The sequence below is a fragment of the Neltuma alba genome, unplaced genomic scaffold, assembly GCF_004799145.2.
Source record: "Neltuma alba isolate B1F8T4 unplaced genomic scaffold, ASM479914v2 tig00011844_pilon, whole genome shotgun sequence".
Classification (NCBI taxonomy): Eukaryota; Viridiplantae; Streptophyta; class Magnoliopsida; order Fabales; family Fabaceae; genus Neltuma; species Neltuma alba.
The window spans coordinates 5,820-24,845 of NW_021636449.1; the positions used below are offsets into that span (position 1 = coordinate 5,820).

At 32.8% G+C, this 19,026-nt stretch overlaps 1 protein-coding gene and 1 pseudogene across 1 annotated transcript; one reads left to right on the top strand and one right to left on the bottom strand.

Moving 5' to 3' along the window:
• The first annotated feature begins 5,137 nt into the window (after nt 1–5,137).
• LOC114718376 (uncharacterized) lies at nt 5,138–9,710 on the top strand. The gene is made up of 9 exons (XM_028903675.1): nt 5,138–5,291; nt 5,738–5,922; nt 6,339–6,517; nt 7,208–7,492; nt 7,597–7,655; nt 7,919–7,955; nt 8,066–8,137; nt 8,350–8,671; nt 9,095–9,710. Exons 1-9 carry the CDS (start codon nt 5,138–5,140, stop codon nt 9,512–9,514), a joined length of 1,713 nt encoding a protein of 570 aa, XP_028759508.1. The 3' UTR covers nt 9,515–9,710.
• A 1,217-nt stretch (nt 9,711–10,927) lies between these two features.
• On the bottom strand, nt 10,928–11,942 carry LOC114718379 (putative fasciclin-like arabinogalactan protein 20; annotated as a pseudogene).
• Between the last annotated feature and the right edge of the window lie 7,084 nt (nt 11,943–19,026).

Here is a 19,026-nt window from a genome sequence, read left to right on the forward strand (position 1 = left end):
AATTATAACGCCCGCACATGCCTTTGAGCCTTCCTTTCATCTGCATACCAATCACAGTTTTTCAGTATCCAATCTCATTCTAATTTTTCTTTTATTTTCATTTTTATTTTATTAAAAGTATTTTCTCCAACTGACTAGAAATTCTAAAACCCAGCACTTACGTTTGTCTGGAAAATTAAACCCTTGTACATGCGTTTCCCAACCACCACAGTTTCATTAACATCCAAGTTATGATCCTTCCTTTATTTTGTTTATGGTCAATCAGGAAAAGTAAAATACTATTACCTCCGTATCTAATCATAAGACCTTGTTTGTAAACTATAAACGATGTCTTATAATTATGATCAGAGGTAGTATTATCAATAATCAATTAAAAAAACATAAAAGTTTTGGATTTTGGAGCCATGTAATAGTTCATGACCTAAAGATTGTTTAGATATCATCAAAAGTGCTTTGTAAAAATATTTTTTCGTAAATCGAAACAAATTCTTTTATATATTTACTTTGTATGCTGTAAAATTAATTTTAAAACTATTGTTTAATTTTTATCCAAACATCCCCTAGTATAAGTAGAATAGTCCTCTTGAGGGGAAAATTCCAATAATCAAGTTACCAAAATAACCCAATGATTTTGTCATTTTTATTTTTATCTAGATATACAAACTTTGCGAAATGAGCTGGTACAAATAAAAGTCTAGGGACTCCAATGTCTTCTTTCTCGGTTTGTGCGGGTCATCCCTGCGCAAGGGTTGTCATTTTTTGTTTTTTTGTTGGATCGCTGCAATTTCGTCGGATGTGTTGAAGGGTACTGAAACATCTTTAAACCGCATAGGCGCCTACTAAATTGTCGCCTAAAAAAATATTAAAATTCACAAAGTGAAACACATGAGTATAATATGTACTTTATAATTTTTAACTTAGAGTTAACAGATCAATATTGATTACTTTTCTTTGCATATACACATGTATTGTAAAATAAATATTAGGACTACTTTTTAGAAAATTTCGTGGGAGAATTATAATGAGAGCACAAGATAAGAAAACAATTATCAGAAGGTCTTAATAGCAAGTGAACAATTATTATTTACTATTTTAAAACTTATTATTACATACTACTTATGTGGTCACTAAAACTTTTTAATGATTATATTCTTTATTTAGGATTTTATAGTAATTCTTCTAAATTTTTCCCTGACATAGTTGTGGCGGACTTAATATCTGTACTCTCGTCTTTAGATAACATGAGTCATCTTCTTTTCAAGTGTCAGTTGAACAAAATTTAACATACCTACGTCTCTAAATGGAAGTAATTATCCCAATTTTTTTTTTTTTTTTTGCATTTTAAACTTGAGATTTACGTCTTAGTGGCTATGGTCATTTCCATTAAAATTGATGCGTGCTGGTTCAAGATTTTACTATTATACTTAGATCTATATATAATATAAAATTTGCAAGCTATAAAAAATATGATATAACTCATTTTCGGCTCTATATGTAAAGCAATGATTTTATAATATGGTTTTACTATATTTCTCAAAAAGAAAAATCTTATGATTTTATGGTAAAATGTAAAATAACGTCAAATTTTATGAATTTTAATATTGCCTGCCAAGTCAAGGTGAATTTTTTTTTGGAAAAATTTTATTTTAGGACCAGTGTGAGTAATTAATATCAGTCAACTCTCAATATTTTAAAATTTCAGTCAACCCCCAGGGACAAATTACAATAATATCTCTCTTTTTTGAAAAAAAGAACAAATATTAATTGTTGCTGAAGTTCCGGCTATAAGAGGTCAGAGGTTCGACTACCGATCCTCATGTGGTCGTCATCAGAAGTCAGAACTCCGATTGTTGGAGGATACTTTTTCTAAAATAAGTTGGTTAGGGGGTTTGAACCTATAACCCATTGGCATACCAAAAGTAATGTGATCACAAGTCAACAAGCCATTTAGTCATATAGTGCATAGAAAAAATATATATAACAAAACAAATGCAAGTGTCTTAAGGTAAATGACAAATGAAATTCAGCAATTTACAATAAAAATTTGACGATTTACAAGTAACACAATGAAATTCACAAACACAAATGCAAATATTTAGGTGTAAATGAATAAATGAAATTCGAAAATTTACAATAAAAATTTATAAATTTACAACCCAAATTTGGTGATTCATAAGAAACATAGGAGAATTCACAACTCCAAATGTAAGTATTTGAGTATGAATGAACAAGTAAAATTTAATGATTTATAATAAAAATTTAGTAATTTACAACTCAAATTCAGCATTCACAACAAAAATTCAGCAGTGGCCACTTGAGTGCTGGTAGCTAGAACTCCGATGACAATTAATATTTATTTTTAAAAAAAACTAAAAGGAGGGATATTATTATTATTTTATCCTTAAATTTTAATTTCATTTTGATTTTAGGGGTTGACTGAAGTTTTGAAATGTTTTAAGATTCATTAATATTAATTGCCTGTCCTAAAATGAAATTTTTGCCTTTTTTTTTAATGTTTGATCGTATAAAAAGCTATAACAACAAAATTTACTATCATGCGCGTTACTTAAAATCTTTAAATATTAGTCCCTAAATCAATGCCATTCAATAATTATGACCTAATTCCTTTTTTTCTTGAAAATGTAATTATTACCTAATTTGACACAAAACCATAAAGTGGTACATGTTATTAGATGCTTTGTGTTAGTTCTAACCAACATCAACAAAACAACTAAGAAACCAGCGGACGCCAGGGAATGAAGTAGCCCGTGGTGTCACGTGCTCACACTCACTTACCATGTGACATTAATCTTTCAAAGGTGGCTTTCTTTTTGTACTATTCATCAATTTCATTAATTTAATTTTAATTTTGGAGAAAACCTACTACTTTAGGGATTCTTACAATCTCCATCACATGATCACATCAAACCAACATTTTTTTTGTTTTTTAATTTTCATGGCTTTATGGGACATTGCATCAATTATATTTTACGACAAAAAAATATTTTTAAAAAGTATTTTTATGTGAGTTAAGATAAAACTCATCTCACATACTTATTTCGTATGTCAAAAAATCACTTTTAAAATTATGATTTAGTTTCACACAAAACACCTTCCAAATGAAATATGACTCTTGACTAAAGTTCCATTAGCAAACTGAAACAAATAATTTAAGATTCCAAGGATACTTTCATTATTTCACAGAAATTTGTAATTGGCAAGGCTTTTATGCAATCTTAATGCTTTTCTACAAAGGCTAGTTAAGCCATAGGAGGAATGTTAAAAATTAAAGACACACTTATTGCTCACTCAAAAAAAAAAACACACTTATTGCTTACTAAAAAAAAAAAGCCTTTTATGCAATCTTGATGCTTTTCTACAATTTTCTTGTTTATAATGAAATCCAAACTTTTATATGGGTGAATAAGCAATCTTCTAAACCTTGCCTTTTTTTTTTTGGGCATCTAGTCTGCTATTGATGTTGTATTGAGTTATTCTGGTTGACTAGACTTTTTTTTTTTATCCCTCAATCACATTAATGTCAGTACATAAAAAACAATTTGCTTAATGGTACCTTTGTCCATTGTGATTTCACTGACACGTTACTTATATATTTATTTGGGAAAATCACTAAAGTTTTTTTAAAAAAAATAATTACTAAAAAGTCTTAATAATTAATAATGATAGTGTGGCTTATTATAATTTTTCACAATAAAACTTATCATTCACTTGTTATGAGAATTTTTAGTAATTATATTTATTTTATGTCTTTATTTCTTAATTAATTTTTATTTATATAGTTTAACTTTTTATTTTATTTTATTTTATTTTTTTCAAAAAAGGGTCGATAACGACTGAGGAATAATAGTATGGCAGCGGGGAGGGAAGCGGGAAGCGATTCCGCGTAAGGAAAGAGTGAGAAACTGAGTAAAGGCCGCGAAAAGCGCGAAGATCAGGTGCGGCCGACGATGTTTCTTGTCTTTCAATGCCCCACATTGGGCCCACCTAATCCCCTCAGGAAAGTGGGCCCCCACAAGCCCTTATTGGTCCTCGTCACGTGCCTGCGCTAACTCTTATTGCTTTGCACGCGCCATCCTTGTGGGACCCATCCCCTTCGATTGATCAGATTCTTTTCTTATCAATCGATGAAAGGAACAGCATCTTCAGTACGGTGGACCCAACAACACGCTATCATCTTTCCTAAATTTTATATTTTTAACTTTAAAACATCAGAAAAAGATGCATTTCTGCTTTATTTGTTCCTAAAATTTAGGTGAAGATCAAATTACCAAATCGCCACACGCATAACGATTTTATAAAATACTTTATATTATTTAAAAATTATCTCGAATTAAACTTAATGCTGTTTTCATGCCGGATGCCGCCCACTTTGCTCTTCTTCCTTTGTCTGCTTCTATTTCATAAAATAAACATGTTTTAATGAATTAAATTTAAATATGATCACAAAAAAATGTCAACATTAATATTAATGTAAATAAAAATTTGATGATAAATTATCAATAAATTCTCCGTCCTCATTTCATTTCATTTTTATTTTTTTGGATAATAACTTTTTTTAAAAAATTATTATTGAGAAGAACCTTATTAACTTTTTTATACCGTACACTGCAAATTTACCTACACTTTTGTTTAGTTCATTTTCACTAATAAAATATCACCTTAAATATTATACATACATATATAAATATATAAATATATATTTATGAAATTGAAAAGAAGAAAAATAAAAGAAAAAGGAAAAGGGGGAAAAAAGGCGAGAAGGGGCGCAGGAAGGCACCACCGATCTGCAAGGCTTCCACGTATGCTTTAATTTTCAGAGGTGACTCACCCACCATGGAAGAAGATTCATTAGTCCACCGTCACTGAAATTACACCCGCCTTTTCTCCTCCCTTCCCTCCCATCTGCCTTCATCATCACTGCCCCCACCATGTGACTTTCTCTCTATTTCTGTGGTTTTCCTCTCTCCTCAGGTCGGTAGAACCCTAGTAAGCTAACCACAATGCTTAACTGATTCTAACAGTAGCCACACATGCTCTGTGTTATTAGTGTTTGGTTCTTGTGCTGAGATTTGGGGTTCTACTGATAATCCTTAAATGGCGGGTTGGCCTATTACCCATGTGTGCTGAGTGTTCTTCTTGCCGGGAATTCGTAATGAAGGCGGCTTCCACTAATGGGTGTTCGTTTTTTGCTCTTCTTCGCCATATTGGTTACTCAATATCAGCTTCGTCTCCAAGTGGCTCGTCCGGCCATTCCATCAGGTTTATTCTAGGTTCGTCTTGGAATTATCTGCATCTTTGATTCGTTCATGACATTCTTCTCGTTCACCGTGATTTTGCTTCTTATTGCTTTCGGTGATGGGTTGGATTTAGATCTTGTTTGGCTGCCCGAGAGCTTATCATTTCTTCTGAAAAGTTCAAATGCTTATGACTTTTAAGCTTCATTTTAGCTGAGCTTTCAAGAAATTGGATCTTGTAAGACAAAATTAAGCTCATATCGAACGTCTTTGTCCCTGGATTTTGTTGTGTCCTGGAAATGGAAACTCTTTAAGTTTTCCAGTTTGGTAGATCTTCTTAGCAGCCAATCAATAGCGATGCTTCTTTCTTTCTGTGAAGAAGACTAATACTCTTTTGTGACGTAACTTGCATGATTGTTGACTGAGTGATTTCTCGAACAAGCTTTTGTAATTAATTAATTATGCTCCTCTGTTATTCTCAGGAGGAGATAATTTGGGTCCATGGAAGAACGAAATCGAACAAGCGGCTCTCGCGCCAGGGCCTGAAACTGATTCGCATCAGGGCACTCTTGTATTGGCGGCAAACCGGACCAGAAGACCCGATATTCTAAGGCATTTTCGACAGTACAGAGGTGGTTGGGACATCACAAATCAGCATTATTGGGCCGTAAGTACCCTGATTAATCAGTATTAATTTCCTCCTCAAATGGACGATTTGTTGTGTTGTTGACACTAATTCGATGGTGACATGTGAGATTCGGATGACAGGAGCTGTAAGAGGCCTGAATCTCCCTTGTCATCTGAGAATATTGTTGTAGTGTCGTAGAATATGTTCCATCTGTTCGTCTGTTGTGTCTTGCATCGAATGGTTTTGATTCTTCTCTCTCTGTTTTTTCTTGGCGTAATTTCGAGTCTTTCTATGACAATGGTGTCCAAGATCATGGTATCTTGCATAATAAGGAGCCTGAGATGATAATATTTTAAACAAGCTTCCTAATTCTGTTAATATTTTGATTGTCCTTATCAGCTTCCCAGTTCTGTTATGCTTTTTAATTAATTGGGTTTCGTCCATTCTACGTACAGTCGGTTGGATTCACCGGTGCTGCTGGTTTCATTCTTGCCGTACTATGGTTTATTTCTTTTGGTTTGGCGCTTATAATTCATCTATGCTGTGGATGGGGGATCAACATCAATGACGAAGGATCAAATCATTCACAAAGAATATGTCTTATATTGCTCATACTATTTACCTGTGCTGCAGCGTAATGCTCTAAACTCATTGTAATTTCGCTTCTTTTTTCTTTTCCTTTTATTTGGTGACAAATCTTGTTTCTTTACAGGCTTTATAAAGGTTGGTTGTTTAATTGTTTTTCCTTGTATTAGCTAGTGTACTTGCATCTTCTCTCATGGTTTTTTTACTGGGGACATTCTTCGGTTTTTGTAATGTGTGTCATAAACATCGTACGGATTTCTATATTTCATTACAAATCTTGTGCAAAGATTTAAATTCAGTAATCAACTTTATGCTGGGGATTTGGAAAGATATGGAATGGAAAAGGAAATTAGTGAGAACATTAGTGGAACCCAGTGATATTAATAGCTAGTTTATGGAGTCGCTTCCAGTGATCCTGTTGTAATCAAATGGCAAAAATGTATATTGCTGAATGATTTCCCAATACCCCTTCACTTGAATTTGCAAGAGAGTATTAGTGAGTACTGCCTATGTCGCTGCTTGCTACTTTTTACTTTAAAATCATGCCATGGTTGGCACGGAAGAAGTTTGTGATAGAAAGGAAATCGGAGATGCACCTATTTTATTTCTTTTCTAAGGGCATCTCCTATTTCCTTTCTAGAATAAAGCTTTCCTCATACCAAACATTACCTTAATGCATTAAACCTTTCTTGGTTTCTCTTTCTAAGTGCTAACATGTCCTGATCTTTTGATTACACAGGACTGGATGTATCTTACTTTCTGTAGGGCAGGATAAGTTCCATGGCGAGGCATTACATACTCTCCACTATGTTGTAAATCAGTCAGACTTCACTGTGCAAACTTTGAGGAATGTCACAGGATATCTTTCTCTTGCAAAGACTATCAATGTTACCCAGATCCTTCTTCCATCTGATGTCATGGACGATATTGACAGTATAAATGCAGACTTAAATACTGCAGCAGATACACTATCTGAAAAGACAAATGAAAATTCTGTTAGAATAAGAAGAGTATTCAGTGCTGTGTATGTAATATTTAGTTTTGTCACTATTCATTCTATAGGATTTGTTCTCAGAATCTGGAATGCTAAACTTGGTGTTCTTTCTCTCTCTCTTTTTTTTTTTTCAGGCGCTCGGCTTTGATTGTTGTGGCTGCAGTTATGCTTCTCTTGGCTCTGATTGGATTATGTATGTATTCTTGTTAATTTTATAAAGAAATTAAGCTATTTTGTTCGGGACAAGGGACTTGGTCGCTAGTATTTTGCTAATAATGTCTCGTGTTAAAATTTGACAACCATACGGTTTCTTAATTATACCATTCATTTGTCATATTTTAATTAGAGGACCTAATAGCAAAGATATAGGAAACTGCACCCTTTTTTAATTCTTTTTAATATTTTTATACTTGAAATATTGCTTTATATATAACTGATTTTAATATTTTTCCCCAGGTTTGTCTATCCTTGGACATCAACATGCCATCCTCATGTAAGTTATCTTTGCATACGATCTATTTGAATTCTAAATTGGCTTTGCTTTTTATCCCATTATCTACTTTAAGCACACAATTCATGTTCTTATGTTTGATTCCATTGCAGATTTGTTATCAGTGGATGGTTACTGGTTGCAATTACTTTCATTCTCTGTGGAGTTTTCATGATCCTTAATAAGTAAGCTATTGTGCCTTAAAGAGTTTTACATTTTGTTAAGGAGGAATGCAAATGTGATTAAACCATACGAAAAAGCTGACATGAACTGCTAACGTTGAACTGGGGTTGGGGTTAATTTTCTGTACATTCTGGAAATTCCATTCTTCTTAAAAAGAAAATAACAGCGACACATTGGCAAGACCTGATCGTTATAATTTTTTTCCCCATTGTAGTGCAATTTCTGATACCTGTATGGCTATGGGAGAATGGGTGGGGAATCCACATGCAGAATCTGCTCTTAGCAACATCCTTCCATGTGTTGATCAGAGAACCACCAACAGGACACTTTTTCGGAGTAAACAAGTGGTCACTGATATCGTAAATGTTGTTAATCAGTTCATATATACTAGTGCAAATGCGAATCCCAGACCAGGCAATTCGAATTATTACAATCAGTCTGGACCAAAAATGCCGCCCTTGTGCTACCCTTTTGATTCTCAGTTACGAGAGCGTGAGTGTACGACCCAAGAAGTTTCCTCAACAAATGCTTCACTGGTACGTTTTTCACCACTCAACTCGAAAATTGAATGAGCATCAGTTCACTTGTTTAATAGGTGAGAATTGTTACATCTACTTTCTGTTGGAAGTCGAGACATGATTCCCAAACTTGCCTCCACTTTTAATATATTATCTTAATGAGGCATTGGAATGTTCAACTGAAGCCAACACAAGTGCATTTGAAATGTTGGCTGTATGCTTGGTTGTCTGGTGTACTGGAAGGCCAAAACAAGTTAAATAAAACAAATAATTATTCTTTTTTCCCTATTAAACGAATCTGATGAAAATTAACAGAGGGGGGAAGGAAGAATGCTCCTCTTCAAATTTTAAATTGCTCCGGATATTATGATCTTGTTCTGCTATGTATTTCCGCCAATGACATGAAAGGAGAACTCATTTTCGCCTTTACGGAGTTTTCAGGTTTGGAAGAAATTTGAATGTGAAGTATCTGCACTTGGACACTGCATGACCACTGGCAGGGTGACTCCGGAGGTTTACTCGCAGTTGGTGGCTGCGGTTAATGAAAGCTATGCGTTAGAGCACTATGCTCCGCCTCTGCTCAGCCTTCAGAATTGTGATTTTGTGAGGAACACATTCCAAGAGATCACTTCAAGTTTCTGCCCTCCATTGAACCATTATCTGGAGATCATCAATGCAGGGCTGGGTCTCATTTCAGTTGGTGTCTTGCTGTGCCTGGTTCTCTGGACACTCTATGCGAACCGCCCCCAAAAGGAGGAAGTGTTTGTGAAGTTTTCCTTGCCAGAAAAGCTGAAGAATAGATTCAGCAAGAACCGCAATAACTCAAAACCAGCTTCATCTGTTGTATCAAGTGGGGTGTAGGTTGTGCTATAGGAAAATAGTTAGAAGTATATGAATAGTGTTTTACTTCCCCTCTGTCAAGGGTTATAATATAATGAAAGAAAGGTGGGGCGAAGCTCCAGCTTTGGAGTTGGAAGATTACAGGCAAACGCTAGTGTATTATACATAAAGGAAAAGCAATTTGGTTTGTTAATCTAGACGTGGTTCAGCTCTCTAAGATTGCTATGATTTCTACATGATCAATCATGAACTCTAGGAATATTAAGTCATATCCAATATTCGTTCTGCTAGTGCCCTAGAGAATTAGGCGACTGCCATCAAACTATACCATATTTTTCATAAGAATATCTTAAGAATTCTCAATTAAGTTAGTTCAAAAATCACACACACATATATAATAATTTAACAAAATTAGATATATTAATCTCTATCTAGCAGCAACCTTGTTTTTATACTTATCTAATAGATACCATTTTATATGCATTAATCTACTGGTTATTAATGTTATATCAAAATTGATATTACCATCCATAATAATATGATGATATTAATATATCAAAATTGTATTTGTCCCAAAAAAGTGCCTATTCAAATCCAATCTTTTCTCATTAAAGCAAAAAAATGACAATCCCCTTAGATTAGAAAAGGTTTCTTTTGCATGCCCACCTGTAAAACCATCAAAAACACGATCGAAAGACAATTTGCATGATCAGAAAAGTATGAACTGAGGTTCAGTTCTTCTGGGTCAATATCAAAAGCCAAATCGTTTTCTCTAACATATTCATATGACACAACATAAACCATTCCAGAGTCAGGGTGTAATTCAATAAATTAATAAATGACCCTATAAACAATAAATCAAAGTTTGGGAAACGTGACAGGTCCCCCATTTTTGTTCTGTGTCAGCTCTAACAAGCATTTCAGGAGCCATCTTCAACAATCAATCTTTGAGCATAACGTATGGAAAACCTCCATCACTTTTGTTGTGTCAATTCGATCTTTCGTTTCAGTGTGTCAGTTTTAAACAAAATATAAATGTGTAATTAGACACTGTAACTGTGAGTCTGTGAGAAGGTAAGAAGTTAGGAATGGACGACGAAATGAAACGTCTCAACTCAACAAAATATGTAATATGGAGTATAAATCAAGTAGTACGATTCTATTTCCCAAATATTTGTTCTTTCAGAGAGAAAAATTGGTCTTCTCAATTCATACACCACACAAGCAAGTTTGAGGCGTCATCTATTTTCATATCACATAAAAGATTGATGAAAACCCAGCCTAGAAGAATAAGCTCCTCACACATCTCAAGCGCTCATCAAAAGTATATTGAATGTGAAACCAGGAGTTCATTTCAACAGAGATATTCGCCAGTAATTGAAAATTCACACAAAGAAAATGTACTTGACAGCTGACAGTAGAATAAATTTCAGGCCTCAAAATTCGCCAGGGTCAAACAAAGTTTCCTCATCATCACGCTTAGCTTCCAAATTAGAGGAAGATTCAGCAGCTTCCTGGGTCTTCTCGTCCGTCGCCAGAACATCATTCACGCCATGAACGACAAGCTCGTTATTGTAGAACATATTTGGAAAGAAAACTTGGGCTCCGTTCAGCACCAATATTCCACTTGCCCTCGTGACGTTAATGGAAAACCCATCCAATACGTGGGGATTTCAGACCCATCGCTTAAATCCACCAGATCGTTCCAGAGAAGCTTGCAGGGCACAACATGGCGAAGAAAGAACGATGGATAGTCGCTGAAATTCCCAAGATGACTTACCACCGCATTATCCGCCGGGGCAAATACGGTCATCGGAGTCTCATCAATAGATATTTGCATTCCGAGAAAAGAAGCCATCACAGAGTACCCTCCGGCATTCAAGGCTCTAACGGCTTCTTTCGAAGAATTGCTGGAACTCACAGTCTCGTTCGTTGCACCACACGCAGGATTTGGATGCGATCTTCGATGTGGCGGCACGTACTTGAAATTGGGATCGAAGAACCTCTCGATTCCGTAGATTATAACGAAGCCGTCATCGTAGATTGGGGAAATATTAACCCTGACATTGTTCAGTGATATTCTTCGATCAGAAGGCGGCGTGGTGACGACCAGAGAGTTCTTATCGAACATCGTTGGAATTTTGGCGCCGGAAGGGAGCAGTCGGATGCTCTGCGCCGGCAATGGCATTGGAGCGACGTGGAATCGGAGCAGATCGAGCGATGGCTGACCCGTTTTACCGAAGGCAGAGTCAGATGGAGCGAAGACAGTGAGGGAAGGAGATTGGAGGAGAAGGGTTTTAGCAACGACTTCGATAGTCAGAGCCATGGAAATGAAGCCTGAATCCAAGAGAATGTCGGCGGCATCGAGGATGGCTTCGTATGGAACGCCGGAGGAGAGGGAGAAGAAGGAGAGAGAGAAGAGAAGGAGGAGTTGAAGAAAGGAAGCCATTGATCAGTGCTGCTTGTGAGACTGTCAGACTGGAACTGAAAGGCAAGAGAGAGTCATGAAATGGTAGGTTTGGCGGGAAATCATGGGCAGACACGTGGTGCCGTAAGATTGGCTGATACAAAGATGTCGTTAGATGGATCGTTAGGCGTTACAGACGAAGGCGGGCCAGAATTTAAAAAATAAAATATCTGAGGGTAAAAGTTGAAAGGGAAAAGACACAAATAACCCTAAACCACAGTTAATACTCTTTATAAACACTAAAGAGAGAAATTTGTATAGCCTGGGACAAGCCCAGATTTCATGCATCGTTCTAGAAGCATTGAGAATTAGTGTCACACTATTATTTTATTGAAATTAAGGAAAAAAAACGCAGAAGATAGTATTTATTTATTTTAATTTGAGGGATGTTTGCAAATAGGGTATAGTTGAAGTAAGTTATTCATCGAATAAAAATGAATAAATTTTTTATTTTCTCATTTAAAAAATTCATTTAAATATTAAATAAAGTGAGAAAAAGAAGCAAATGAAGACGCTGAACCCATAAAAGTCCAATTTCATAGGCCCGATCCAATTGATAATTTTACGTTACAACTCAGTTGGATTTGGTTTTACAAGACAGGCTCGCTTCGGAAGTTTGAACACCTTTCAGATTGACAATTTTTTTTAAATACCAAAAAATTTGACAAAGGATTGGACTTACCGTATGATGCCTATCCAGTTACATACAACCATCAGGTATTAAAATAGTAACTGGTCAAAAGTTAGTAAGTCAGATTCAAGTTAAACTGGTGAGAATTAAAAAAAATTAAAAAATAATTTAAATTTTTATCATACCATCTAAAGACTAAATAATAATTTATTACCTTGAATTACAAATAAAATAATCATATACTTATAATTTATTTGACAAATTGACATCATAGCAGTATCATATTAAAAAAATCACTATTCACTAATCTAGTAATCCTAGCAAACTATCAAAAATTCAAAATAGATATATAATTGTAAAATATTCTTACTTACAATCTATTAGTCAATAAACTAATAATTACCAAGAGCTTAAGAAAGAAGAAAATTTTGGCTCAAAATAATTTCTTTTTAAAAAAAGAAAAGCAACTAGGTTAACCCACCAACCCAGAAGGGTTAATCAGGTTGATCTTAGGTTGGTCTGGTTTGCATCGTGTCACTCCTTGGATCAATTTGACTTCTATCTGTATAGTTAATTGGATTGATTACTTAGCTGGTTCACCGGTTTTTGGGCTGAACATGGCGATCCGGTTTAGGTTTGCATACCATGTTTACAACCCAATCATCTGTTAGTTACACATTACCCTTTTGGGTAACCCGGTGTGCTTGGGTCAATAGTTAGGGTAGAATATTAATTATGTGAGAATTAGCTCTAAATTATGTGCTTCACTTCAGCGTGGGATGTCTCCTCTAACACTGCAGCATTGCAGCAATCTCAAGAATCAAACTCTCTTCCTTTAGTTAGTTTGTCCAACCTTTTAACCGCCAAACCCAAGGACAATGGACCAAAATTTTACATCAATCTATTATGTAATTTTTAAAATAAACAATGCTAACTTATGCATAAATTTGATTGAATTATACTAGCATTTTTCATTTTAAAAACATCATTTGAATTCTTCAATATTTATTTTAATACTCCTTTGTCCATAAAATTAACTTCCAGATTGTATTTTTTTAAATCTTTTTAGTCTGATAGTAAAGAAAAAAAACATTGTTGTTAAACTTTAATACGAAATTTTATTCTAACTTTGTCAATAATATGAAACTGATAATATAATTTGGAAGTATTAGGGAGGGGATTAGGGATGCTTTAAGGCTCTTTTATGTAAAGTGTTGCTTTATTATTGGGTTGTTTACATCATCCCTTTGAAATCTGAGTTTCATCTACAAATAATCTATCCTCCTTTTAAATATTAAATTTGTAAATTTTAGCGTATAATATTTTATCATATATACATTCCTAAATAGCAGCTTTCTTTGACTCTTTTAACTCTATAGTTGAATTGAATTCCTTTGAACTCCAATGTGAAGTAAGCATCACATCATGTTAGTTAGCCATCCTAGTCCACTTGAGCTAAAATGCTCATGCTTTCACTTACGTAGTCATAATATGATTTATTTATTTAGTAGGCCTGTGCATAGGCTTGACTAGCCAAATAATTTTTTTATTTTTTATTTTTGTATTTATAAATATTTTTTTAATTATTTTTAAGTATCGGGCCAGATTCAGCCCAACCTTTTCAAGCATCTTATCATCTTTGGTCTAGTATATAGGCTACATTTTGTAATTACAAGTGTTCATTGGGTCAAAGTTAACTTTTGTTAGCTCCATGTGGTGTGGAAACCAATAATATGGGTTGAGTTCAGGGACTCAACCGGCCAACCCGTCAAAAAGTGATGGGTTGGGTTGATAAAAACCAGACTCGTTTTAAAACAAATTTTTTAAACCCATAAACGCCAAGACTGAACCCGTGGCAGGCTAACCCACAGGGTTAGCAAGCCGGCCCGTTTTAGTTATTATTTAATTTAAAAAAAATTTTTCCCTCCCCCAAATATAATTATGTTTACTTTTTTTGGTCTTTTATCTCATTCTTTTTATTTAAAATTACCATAACGTAGTATATCTCTTACTTTGTATTATGAATTTTACTTATGGCAAAGTTAGTTGAGCAAAAAGAAAGTGATTCTACTTATGAAATTTAACCAAATAATTTCACATCTTCGTATCATTCTTTGAATTACATCAACATTGAATGGTAGTTCATGGTTGAGCATTTGTAACATTGTGTTTGTATTATTATTAATTTAGATTTGTTAGGTTTTAATTTGGGATGTATGTTTAATCATTTAGAATAATTTATCATGTTTGCTTATAGTAGTATTTTGAAATGTTTGGAATTTTGGATTTCATATTTTATTTATGATAATTTATATATGCATATTTTATTTTAGATGTTTAAGAATTAAAATAAATTTTATTAAAAGCAAAAAATGCACAAAAAATTTAAAAAAAAAAGTGGCGGGTTAGCGGGCCTAACTCGCCAACCCAGCCTAGTGGGTTGGATTGGAAAAATATTAACCTGCCAGAAATCGGTCCTTTTAGGACCGGCCCGTCAGTCCTTGAGCCCGTCAGTCCATAGCCAGAGGGTTAGCTCGTATTACCGGCTCTAGTGAGGGGGAGGGAAGGGAAGAAAAATTTTAATAAATTTGGTCTGAATAATTGAAGAATTGAGATTAAGAGCTTTTAATTAATTTTTATTATTCTTTTATCTTACATCTTTTTTGGTTAAAATTTTAAAATCCCACTTTTTTTAATTTTTTTTAAATCGAGCCTATTAAAATTTTTCTTCTCATTCTCTCCTCTCTATTTCTTTTATACCAAACATAGGGTTAAGCATCGCTAGTCCATTGATTAAAAAACCGAACGAAACCAGACAATCTATTTGGCTGGATCATCATCTAGATTTCTTAGCAGTTCAATTTTGAATTAAAAAAATCATTTTTTTTATGATTGAGTTGAGTTGGATTGTAGTCAAGCCACTGTTAAATCAGAAAAAAATTTTTTTAAAAGATTGACCATCTAAAAAAACTCAACATATTTGCAAACTATTTATAACTATATAGTATTATTTCATTAAAAACTTCATATATTGTGATATTATTATGTTGACAATTAGATTTATTATGGATTTATTCGTTATATATATAATTATGTTTATTGAATTTTTATTTAATTATTACATCACTTCTTCAATTGCTAAGCCAACTGATTGGATGATGAGAATTATAATGCAATGATCTTTTGATTTAATATTTGATCTGAATTTTAAAACATTGCCTATATTACAATTTCTTTCCACCTTTCTATATCAAAGATACACACACACACACACACACACATATATTAATTAGATAATGACATTGGTATTCATATCCCTCTTACTTATCTACTTCCACAAATCTAATTAAAGATTTAATACCAATTTACACACCCACACACACACACACACACACCTGTTTGTGTATTTGACCAGAAACATCATTTTATAATAATGTGGCTAATTTCAGTTAAAGACAAACCTTATCAATTCCACTTTAAGCCACATGAAAATAAAAGAAAAGGGAGGAAAACAACTCAAACCTACCCAATTCTAACAAGGAGAATGAATTGAGACTGAAATCCTTCCTTTACCAGAATGAACAATATAATCTCTCTCTCTCTCTCTCTCTCTATGCATATATACAATTATATACGGAAGACTCAATCATATCTGGTTTATAATTAATTAACTCAAAACAAATCCCATAATGCAATATTATTAATAATTTTGTGATGCTTTCATGCATTCAACGCTTAAAGTTAGCTTGGTAGTTCAACCACGCACTACCATATAATTAAGCATTAAAAAAAAAAATCTAAGGAGACGTATGTACCACAGGATTTGCATGCTACCTCCCCCATCGTTTTCAATTAAATGGAGCAGATCACTATATATATATATATATATAAAGGAAATTTGTTAATTAAAGTCTGTGGAATTGACGTTGCGCATGATGATGAGAAAAGGTCCAACTAGTTTGATATATTATTGACTTTGTTCAACCTAACCTCGTACCAATTTGGTGGTTCAAACACATACACAATATACCTTGTGTATTCTAATTAATTAAGGGTTTTATAATACTCTCTTGCTCCCAATTATAGAAGTTAGATAACTAATTCATAAAGATTAATGTGAAATTAGTTAAATCATTTGCAAAAGTGGAAATTAATTAATCAATTTTTATGGTTTTATCTGATTTTTTATTAGTTCCATCTAGTATTTCTTCTTTTTCCCGGGATCATTATAGTTTATTTTTTCAATTATTATCATTGGTCTTTAAACTCATAATATGTTAATTAGAGTTAATGTTGAAAGAAATAAAGTCATGAAATGAAATTTATTTATTATTAACATAAAAATAAAAATAAAAAATCATAATAATAACCGTTTCATTACATCTATCTATATATAATATATAATTTGATTGATTTTAATAATATTTAGACTCATGTGGAAAAATTAATTCAGGTATATGTTGAGGGAGAGTCACTTTATCTTTCTTTTACAAATGACAAATTATAAGTATAAGGACTAACACCTAAAATAAATAAAAAATTGTGGGAAAACCCAATAAAAAAATTATATGGACTAAATAATCAGATGAAATTATAAGAACCCAATAAAAAATATATATATGGACTAAATAATCAAATGAAATTATAAGAAGTTATGGATTAATTTTTCTTTCTAAAAAATGTGGGTCAATTTTCTTAAAATATGCCTTTTAATGATTTATATATATTTAAAATTAATTCCTTCATAGAAATTCCCTTTCAATATGCGAATAACAAGGATAATTCAAAAATAAAATTATAAATTTTGAATACAAAATGAATTGAAATGATATATTTAAACTCAAAATAAAATGATCACAGCATCATGAAAGTACTAGGTATATCAATTGGTTCAAGTTTAAATATTGTATTTGGATCTATAATGAAAAAAGCCCTTTTATTTATCATTAATTTTTTTAGAAAATTGGGGATAAATTCTTGATCAAGAAATTAATTGATAAATAATACCTAAAGACTTTATACAATGTAATGCTGCTTATATGCAATCACCTTCCCTTTCACCACATCTTCTCTTTATTAACTGAACTTTTTATATGTACAATCCGTTTTTTCTTACGTGCAATTATTTTCTTTATGTGTAAATTAGTCTCTTGTATTTAAATAATGTTTTGTGCAAACTATTTTTTCTATGCTCAAGTCAACCATATGCTAATTAATCTTTTAATGTAGGTTTTATTCCTATTTTTTTCTTAAGTTTTTTTCATCCACAAGTTTAGAATTATTAATATTATCCTTTTACCCCCCTTCAATTATTAGTCTTATCTTTTTTTATATTAATCTTGTCTAATGACCTCCAATCAAGCATATTAATGATAATTTAATATCAAAACAAAAGCACTCAAAAGTCTAAGTTTGAGAACAATTAATTAATTAACATAGCTTTAACCCTTCACTGTTAGCTAATAAACTGAAAGTTAGTGTTGTCTCAGTAGAGTGAATAACTTAAATTAATGCTGGCAAAAAAAAAAACTTAATTAATACTCCTTTGGTCCTATTGATAAAACATTTCCAGCATGTTTCACACAGACCAAAAAAAACCTTAAACTTTATTAACTCTCATTTAAATTTTAATAACTTTTCAACTTTATCCCTATTTAATATACATTATACCTTATATAAACAAAATCAACACAATAATAAATGATGGGTAAAATTGTATATCCATATAAAAAATTTCTCTCAGTACCTTATAAATAGGACCAAAAAATACCTTCTCTCTGTTCTATAAATAGGACCAGAAGAGTATAAAATATGGGGCACAATTAATTAATTAATTAATTGTGTGTGCGCGCGCGCATCGTCATCAATAATAAACAGAAGCGTACACGCTGTGAACTCATTGGGTCCAATAGTTAAAAAGTGGCTGGTTGGGTGCATGCTTCACGTGTAAGAATGAAAGGCTCTTTACGAAACTTTCACTTCTCACCAATGAATTAAATTTAATTAATTAATTATATTATATTTTCATAATTAATGATAACAATCTCTTAATTGTGCTCAAAGTATCATTCTCCACATAACATATATATATATATAGATATATCTGTGTGTGCGCGCACGCGCTTAATATTCTAATTCATATCAATCAAACAGTTATCGTCTTCCACTTCACGACTTCTAATTAAATTCCCCCCCTCACTACTTTCCCACAAAGACGCATATGCCTTTCCATATATATAGACACACACACACACACACACCACTTATTTAATTGCAACAGAATTGGATGCTATTATCCATATACTCCCTAGGTGCTTTTTAAGAATAAATTCATAATCCCTAATACATGTCATTAGAGAGTTATTAATTAATATTTTTCATTTTTATTTTTATTGCAAATTAGTAAAAGAATCTAATTCTAATTTGATATTTCTA

Coding starts and splice junctions, on each gene's coding strand:
- LOC114718376 (XM_028903675.1), top strand. CDS start 5,138: ATGTGTGCTGAGTGTTCTTCTTGCCGGGAATTCGTAATGAAGGCGGCT. Junction 7,956..8,065: donor CATCAACATGCCATCCTCAT/GTAAGTTATCTT, acceptor ATTCCATTGCAG/ATTTGTTATCAGTGGATGGT. Junction 8,672..9,094: donor CCTCAACAAATGCTTCACTG/GTACGTTTTTCA, acceptor CGGAGTTTTCAG/GTTTGGAAGAAATTTGAATG.